The 9,178-nt window shown below is 35.4% G+C and overlaps 1 protein-coding gene across 1 annotated transcript; it reads left to right on the forward strand.

Moving 5' to 3' along the window:
• Positions 1 to 5,868: 5,868 nt before the first annotated feature.
• On the forward strand, positions 5,869 to 8,297 carry LOC137632898 (uncharacterized). The gene is made up of 3 exons (XM_068364992.1): positions 5,869 to 6,203; positions 6,427 to 6,552; positions 7,569 to 8,297. The coding sequence occupies exons 1-3, from the start codon at positions 6,164 to 6,166 to the stop codon at positions 8,180 to 8,182; spliced, it is 780 nt and encodes a 259-aa protein (XP_068221093.1). The 5' UTR covers positions 5,869 to 6,163; the 3' UTR covers positions 8,183 to 8,297.
• Positions 8,298 to 9,178: the final 881 nt, after the last annotated feature.

Genomic DNA, 9,178 nt, shown 5'->3' on the forward strand with positions numbered 1-9,178 from the left:
GTTAAATTTTTCAGATGTATTTCTTCCTGGTCTTCATCAACACATTGTAATTCCCTCTGAACTACTTTCATGGGTCTCGTGCTAATATCGTCAAACGTTTTCCTCTTCACAGATGCTCTGATAGCTTGAAGTCCAACTTTTTAACTTTCCATCTCATGTGAGTGAATAAATTTACCAATGAGCTATCATCGGTTCTTTAGCCCTTTACAGGTTTGCACTGCACAATGCCATGAAATTTCTGACGATTTAAGAATTCTCTCGATCTTCTATCCACCGTGAATCAAGATTGTCTTTCCTTTCTCGATTTCTGATTGTGAGAATTCCATGCTGTCAATTTTAGACTAAAAAAGAGAAAACTATTCAAACTAATGAATCTTAATTCACGTGAATCCATCTTATGTTTTCATGTTGTTATTGTTTTTAATATGTTTTATTTTAATTGTTCATTACTTCTTATTTCGTTTATTTATTTCCATATTTCCTTTCCTCACCGGTCTATTTTTCCTTGTTGGAGCCCTTAGGGTTATAGCATCTTGCTTTTCCAAGTAGGGATGTAGCTTAGCTAATAATAATAATAATAATAATAATAATAATAATAATAATAATAATAATAATAATAATATAAGCTGTGAACTGGCTTGGTGTTCGAAAGTAGGGTGGTTTAAAATAAATGGCTTAAGTAAAAAAAGTGGAAAAGAGGCGAGCCACTGTGATAAATTTCAGACCGCAATCATAACACTTACCCTGAATGCGCTGAAATGTAATATGCCCCTCGGAAAAAAGTACTAGATTGCTACTAACATTTGAAACCGTATTGTTTCGTTAAAGAAAAAAAATCAAACCATTGTTCTCTAGTCTTGGGTAGTGCCAATAACCTCTGTACCATGGTCTTCCATTGTCGTTGGTTAGAGTTCTCTTGCTTGAAGGTACACTCAGTCACACTATACTTACTGTTTCTTTATTTCCTTTTCTCACTGGGCTGTTTTCCCTGTTTGGGCCCTAGGGCTTATAAACAATCTGCTTTTATAACTAGGGTTGTAGCTTAGCTAACAATAATAATAATAATGATAATAGAAACCGTTGCTCTTGTATATATATATATATATATATATATATATATATATATATATATATATATATATATATATATAGTAAGCTCAATAAACGAGACCAAAAAATTTGGGTCAGTATAATGAACCACCTTGAATGAAAGTAATGAAAACCTCCTTTTAAAGCCACTTATTCGTTAACCATATTTGTGCAATAGAAAGGTCGGTCACAACGTTCCATAGAACCATTTGCGATGGCTATATTATGAAAAGGTCGCATTAGACTCTCTCTCTCTCTCTCCCCCCCCCCTCTCTCTCTCTCTCTCTCTCTCTCTCTCTCTCTCTCTCACTTAATTGCTCAAAGAATGCCATTGATGTATATAGAAGATTTTTGTGTACTTTTTTAACCTTGATGTTCTGCATCTATTACTGAGGAACTTAACATTCTCTCTCTCTCTCTCTCTCTCTCTCTCTCTCTCTCTCTCTCTCTCTCTCTCTCTCAACATTAATTGCTCAAAGAATGCCATTGATCTAAAGCGTAGATTTTTATGAATTGTTTTAACCTTGATGTTCTACATCTTTTAATGAGGGACTTAACATCTCTCTCTCTCTCTCTCTCTCTCTCTCTCTCTCTCTCTCTCGCTCTCTCTGTGGGTGTGGGGTGTAGGTTTCTTTTTACAGTCGATGGCATAAAAAGAATGAAAAAAAAACTAGATGTGAAACATTGTAGAGAGAAAAATTTATTTTTTGTTCATCCATTGCTAACATGAACTTCTTTGATGTGGCCATATAATTATATCATATTTGTCATTTGTATACATTATAAATAGTCACATAATCACGAGTGCCCGAAACCACCTGTGTATGAGAGAGAGAGAGAGAGAGAGAGAGAGAGCCCCCTAACTCAATGGTAAGTAAATAACAGCTTTCCTTCTCTCCAGCGTCTTGTATAAAGACAGCGTTTGAGGGCTTTTACCATATCGTTAAAGCAAGCAGCAGTATTTCAAGCTCCATTTGTTTACCTTCATGGCCAGACTCGTAACCCGATCACTGTCATATTTAGCCTAGAGGCAACGACACTCGCTCTAGCAGCATTAAAAAAGGTTAGGCCAACTCCTTCCATCCCTCTCCGTCTCTCATTCCCTGCCACCCCAAACCCTACAGCCCAGAACCTCCTACTCTCTCTCTCTCTCTCTCTCTCTCTCTCTCTCTCTGCCGCACTTCGCCGAAGAAACCAGACCGCAGTCGCGCCACCAACTCTCTTTCCTGGTTCCACTCCCTCCGCACCCCTACCCTCTTTCTCCATTCTTAACACCGTTATAACCAAGGAGGTTATAACCTTCTCTCTCTCTCTCTCTCTCTCTCTCTCTCTCTCTCTCTCTCTCTCTCTCTCTCTCTAAACGAGGATTCTTTAGACTTCCCATGTTGACATTACATGCTTCCTAATGGAGATTTAGTTATTCACTCTCTCTCTCTCTCTCTCTCTCTCTCTCTCTCTCTCTCTCTCTCTCTAAACGAGGATTCTTTAGACTTCCCATGTTGACATTACATGCTTCCTAATGGAGATTTAGTTATTCACTCTCTCTCTCTCTCTCTCTCTCTCTCTCTCTCTCTCTCCAATCAGATTATATATTCCCTCCATGAAATCGCTTCCTACCAGTTGATTAGCTATTCCAGTCTCAAGATTACGTCTCCCCTGTCTTCCTTTAAACAGACAGAAAGCCACTGCAGTCATCAACTCTCTCTCTCTCTCTCTCTCTCTCTCTCTCTCTCTCTCTCTCTCTCACACACAACCAAAAACACTTTATCTATACTCATGACTTGATATCCCATATTAACAAATAATTAGTTACGATAGTGATTTATAACAATTTCTTGAAGGCTGATTGTTTAATGATTTTATTGGTTTAGGCAAGAAATTAAATTGATTTTAAACACTAGAAATGACAAGCGGCAAGCAATGATAACCAGTTTGGTGGGTTGACATTTAGAATGAAGTATAGTATTATTATTATTATTATTATTATTATTGTTGCTGTTGTTGTTTTTGTTGTTGTTGTTGTTCATTTAGAAGCATTAAGTGGAATTTGCTTAAACAAAACATAATTCATACATGTGAAAAAGGGTCGAAGGTAATAGCATATATGAACAAAAATTATATAGTTTATTAACATACAAGGACATTATTATTATTATTATTATTATTATTATTATTATTAGCTAAGCTTCAACTCTAGTTGGAAAACCAGGATGTTGTAAGCCCCAGGGCTAACAGGAAGAAATAGCCCAGTAAGGAAAGGAAATAAGTAAATAGATAAACCACAAGAGAAGTAATGAGCTGGAACCTACCGACCAAACTTGGTTCATTATATATAACCTAGAATTCGTCGGCAAATTCGCAGTTTAATTTTCCGCGAGAGTGCGTTCTATCGACATACGCAGCAATAAATCATTATAAAAAAAGTAAGGCAACGAGGAGGGTGCATGACACCTTAAAGTAGCATGACCCTTTCTCTTCAACGAGCAGAGCATCATCATCATCTGCAACAATATGGTAGTTCGAAACTGAGACGACCTAAAGTTTGGCTCTTCATGAACAGCAGCGTCGCCTCGACAAACGAGAAGAAAATCAATCAACAGCAACATCACACCCAAGAAGACTGGAGGAATCCGGTGGCCGGCGATGATCTTCATGCATGACAGAGGAGACGAGTTGGAGGTTTGGCCTAACTGTTCCTCTTTAACAGTGTTTGAGGAATATTGCCGCTCTTGCTTACGTGGGACTATGCGTTGCGGGGAAATAGTTTGCTTCTATTATTATTATTTTTATTACTATCCAAGCTACAACCCTAGTTGGAAAAGCATGATGCTATAAGCCCAGGGGCTCCAACAGGGAAAAATAGCCCAGTGAGGAAAAGAAATAAGGAAATTAATAAATGAAGAGAACAAATTAATAATAAATCATTCTAAAATAAGTAACAACGTCAAAACAGACATGTCATATATAAACTATTAACAGCATCAAAAACAAATATGTCATAATTAAACTATAAAAAGACGGTTTTAGTAGAAGGTAGATCATTTGGAGTATCAATATTCTTTGTAATATATTCGGTTGTGAGGAATATTGCGCTCTTGCTTACGTGGGACTATGCGTTGCGGGGAAATAGTTTGCTTCTATATATTAACGGTTTTAGTAGAAGGTAGATCATTTGGGAGTATCAATATTCTTTGTAATATATTCTGTTGTGTATGAGAAATATGATGCGTTTCCGCTTACTTGGGGCTATAATTTTTTTTTATCTTTTATTATAGAAATACAATTACATCTTAGCAATTTACATTATATACGTAATTATTCCTTACAAAATACTGATATGAACTACATTGTTTTACATAGTTATAAATCAGTTCAATACAAATTAAATCAATTAATAAATATATAATATGCAATAGATTTTATTGTACAAACGTTCTTAACTTATAATTATGTTACATATTTAAGTAATTGTCATAAATGTACTCTTTTGTAAATATCTTATTTAATTCTTTTTTTTAAAGTATTTCTTATTAAATTTTTTTTTTTTAACATTTTATTTCTTATGAATATAAGTAGATTTAGGTCATCCGTTAACAGTCCTATAGATCACCCATACCACACTCCTGCTAAAAAATCGCGGGCATATAGGTTGCTTCTTAAATCTTCACGACGTCAACTCCGATAAATAAACCCAGGTGGTTTATTTATCGGAGATGACGTCGGTAAGTGCGCAGCTTCAATTTTACCAGGCATCGGATACGTCTTTGTGAAGTTTCCCTTCAATAATCCCATTATATCCTGGCATGCATGCATCACGTCCCATGTAATAAAATTAGATATGAATTATTATTATTATTACTATCCAAGCTACAACCCTAATTGGAAAAGCAAGATGCTATAAGACCAGGGGCTCCAATAGGGAAAAATAGCCCAGTGAGGAAAGGAAATTAGGAGATAAATAACTGAAGAGAACAAATTAACAATAAATCATTCTAAAAAAGTAACAACGTCAAAACAGACATGTCATATATAAACTATTAACAACGTCAAAAACAAATATGTCATATATAAACTATAAAAAGACTAGTGTCCGCCTGGTCAACAAAAAATATATAAACATCGTCGAATATTAATACTCAAATAATCAACTGAACTTTTGACTCAAACCGTTAATGTATAGTTTTTTTTTTATCTTTTTATTAAAAAGTTAAATTACATATTCTTTACAATCACAATATTTACAGTATAAACACATTTAATTGCATTTTTCTGTAAACAAATCCATCTAATTTAACAATTTACAACATCACACATCTTGATTTTAATTTTTAGTCACTCAAAAACAATAATTTTTATACTTTTTGGTGAACATTTTATTCATTCTTTCTTTAAAGATATTTTTCAAAAGCCACCGATCATATTGAAATTTACTCTTAAGAAAGGCATCTGTTTCCTCTTCCGTATATCGTTTCTTCTTACTGACCCAAACAGCATATAAATAACGAACAATCAATACAGTGGCTACTATAGTTAATGTATAGTAGCAAACTATCTCACCGCAACGCATAGTCCTATATATACGGGAACGCAATATTCATCATACACAACCAAAATAAGACAACATATATATATATATATTACATAGAATAGTAAGGGCTGATTCACACCCGACACTCACGCTCACGCCCAAGTCACGGTCAAGCTCTCACTCAGCTCATTTTATCGGTGTGTTCACATATGCCGTCAAGCTCTCCTGAGCTCAGTTTGTTTTGTGTTGGCATTGGTGAACCACGTGCGATTTTTCGGCTCTAGAATTAGCGGGTATAACTCTCGCTCAAGTTTGAAAAACAGGCAGAGTATTCAAACCATCCAGTCCATCATTTTCGCTCAACTCCAGTCACGGTCACAGTCAAGCTCACGCTCAAAGCAAAAGATATTTTGAACGTGGTCAAACTTGAGCGAGAGCAAGATCGAGAGCTTGAGTGTAAGGTGTGAAGACATTTTACAGTCGCGGTCAGCTCTTGTGTGGGCAGGAAGTGAATGAGAGTTGTTCTTTCATTTAAACATTGCAGGGATGAGTCAACAAAGCAAAAAACAATGGGACAATTCAAAAGGTTGGTAAACAAGTGAATAAAGAAAACAAACAAATTATGCTATATTTATTTTAAGGCTATGAATACATGACACATGTTTTATGTAAAGGTAGTAAACTAGAGAGAGAATACAGAATATTAATTAAATTGAATTTTCCTTACTATTACATATCGTATTATGATAATAAATAAAGAATAAAAATAAATGGTTCCAGAAACTAATTATAACTTTGTTTCATGACAGATGAAATGCTCATCGAAATTGTCAAATCAAAACCTGAATTGTATGACCTGGCGTCACCCCTCTACAGCAATGTTAATGTTAAAAGAAAAAGCTGGAGCGAAATAAACAAACAATTAGGTTGTGAAGGTAAGCACTGCGAATTTATAAATGTTCAAATTTTCTGATTTTGCCCATCAACTGAACCAGGACGTGATATGAAATAGTTTTTCAGTGTTTCTCTCACAGCAAAAGCTTCCCTAGTGGCCTTTCCACCTCTTCCTGTCATTGGACGTAAATTTACTTGATTTGCAGAAGGCATGTCCCTAGTACCTGGCTGTAAAACATTACTTGGACGTATTAGGTTATGAAGTATACAAGTTGCTGTTATCATTGCATTAGCATTACAAGGAGTAGCTTTGAGTTTTCTTAAATACAGCCTGAAAGTTTGAACAAGTAGACCAAATACACATTCTACCATGCTTCTTGCACGAGATAACCTAAAATTAAAGATCCTCTTGTGCTCATCATGTTCAGTTTGAGAAGCGGGGTATGGGCGCATTAAATTTCTCTTGAGAGGAAAAGCCTCATCGCCAACGATAACATATGGTGCAAAAATATCAGTGCCAGGAAGTGCAACATCATTCGGAACATTCAGTTTGTTCTCCTCTAGGTTCTTGCAAAGGCTTGAGGTAGAAAAAATTCCAAGGTCGCTATTTTCACCATAGGATCCCACATCAATCCATATAAACCTGTAATTAGCATCAACTAAAGCTAATAATACAACTGAAAAGGTCTTTTTATAGCTAGAATATAGTGAACCACTATTAGCTGGGGATTCAATTTCTACATGTTTCCCATCCAATGCTCCTATACAGTTTGGGAAGTCCAAATTTGTCCAATATTGGTCTGCAATTTTCTTCCAGTCTTGTTCGCTGGGTACTGGTATAGCTTCTTCCATTAGGTTTTTGACTATCGCGGCACACACTTGCACAACAATGCCCTGAACGGTTGAATGTCCGAGACGATAGCTGTAGGCCAATGATCTATAGGAATCTCCTGTAGTTAAAAACCTGAAAAGACAAAAAGTTATTATTGAACTATTAAATAAGTATATACTATAATAAAATAAAACTATAATAAAATATTATTTCTTTGATTATCAGGGTGCAAAGAGCGCTGGGAATCTCTACGTTCGCAATATCGGAAAGTTATTGGCAAGTGTACAAAGAGTGGGCAAGGCGCAAGTTCAACAGTGAAATGGAAATATGAAGAGCAAATGGGGTTTCTTCGCTCTCTCTCTAAGGACAGAACGCGGATACGTTCGACACCATCAAAGGAGGCAGATATGTATGAAACAACGGTAGATGACATGGAAGAAGTCGCTGATGAAAGCGAAGGTTGCAATGTGCAGGTTCCTGAAAAGTCGCAAGTTGACGAGATTGTTCAGACACCAGCAATTTCAGAAAAGGCGTATTCTCAACCCCGTCCGCGGAAGCGAAAACTACATCCAGCACCCAGTGCTTCGGCAACATTGATGAGTTATATTCTTGAAAATAAGCAATCTACTTCTTCAGACCCTATTGACACATTTTTCCAGTCAATGGCATCAACAGTAAAAAAATTTAACTGCAAAGATCAACTTCTCGCAAAAACAAAGGTATTTGGAATCATCACTGAGATTGAAGCTCAATATGTTAATCAAGAGTACATTCTTTCGGTGTCCCCTGCTCTTGCTTCAAATTCTTCATCTTCAAATTCTTCATTTGTGAACCAATGACTCTGCCATGTATGAAAATCTCGCAATTTTGTCTCCTGTGGAAACAACCGAAAGGCCCTATCCCATCTTGGAGCAAGGAAATTATAATGCATATTAAATGTAGACTTTTTTTGAATTTTTGGACTTTTCCTTTTTTTTTTTTTTTTTTGGTAGAGTAATTTCTTTTTTACAGTATATGGAACTTTTTTGCTTATTAAGCAAACTTCTACTTTCAGTTCAAACAGGAAGGTTCGTTTTTTATTTAGCTCTATACCGAGTCCAGAGATGGACAGAATATTTGCATAGCATTTGCGAATATAATTATATTTGATAATAAATTCATTAATTGATTTTGTGAGTTTTTTTACCTTAAACATACAGCCAATCTTTCTCTTGAAGATATCGATTCTCTGAAATAGGTGTCTTCCTTCATTATATCTGATCCAATTTTGGACAAGATATACTCGAATGTCCCTTTTGGCATGCGGAAATAATTAAAGAATTTTTCTTCGTCATCTATAAGATGGGGATATAAAGTGTTATATTCTCCTTCACTCTTCACTAGTCTAGGATGCACCCAAAATCTCCTCCTTTTTCTCTCTCCCTCTTCCTCATCCAGCGCTATGGCTATACCCGCTAATTCTAGAGCCGAGAAATCACACATGGTGCACCAATGGCAACACAAAACAAACTGAGCTCAGGAGAGCTTGAGCGGCATATGTGAACACACCTGTAAAATGAGCTGAGTGAGAGCTTGACCGTGACTTGGGCGTGAGCGTGAGTGCGGGTGTGATAAGCATTACCGAACATCAATAAATAGAATTTTATACTTTTTTTTATCTTTTATTATGAAAATACAATTACATTTTCTTAACATACATTTTTTTTCCTTTTATAAAGAAATATTTCCTTAACAAATTATATTTTACATTTTTATATATAATTTACATTATAACATCTAATATATGATAAAATTAAATTTTTATTTTATTATTTTTCTAAATATGTTTTTAAGTT

This window comes from Palaemon carinicauda, chromosome 42 (genome assembly GCF_036898095.1).
Source record: "Palaemon carinicauda isolate YSFRI2023 chromosome 42, ASM3689809v2, whole genome shotgun sequence".
NCBI classification, from domain to species: Eukaryota; Metazoa; Arthropoda; class Malacostraca; order Decapoda; family Palaemonidae; genus Palaemon; species Palaemon carinicauda.

What these genes read in the sequence shown, in the direction of transcription:
- LOC137632898 (XM_068364992.1), top strand. Translation starts at nt 6,164, where the DNA reads ATGAGTCAACAAAGCAAAAAACAATGGGACAATTCAAAAG. An exon ending in ACAATGGGACAATTCAAAAG is followed by an intron (nt 6,204 to 6,426) that starts GTTGGTAAACAA and finishes GTTTCATGACAG; the next exon opens with ATGAAATGCTCATCGAAATT. An exon ending in CAAACAATTAGGTTGTGAAG is followed by an intron (nt 6,553 to 7,568) that starts GTAAGCACTGCG and finishes TTTGATTATCAG; the next exon opens with GGTGCAAAGAGCGCTGGGAA.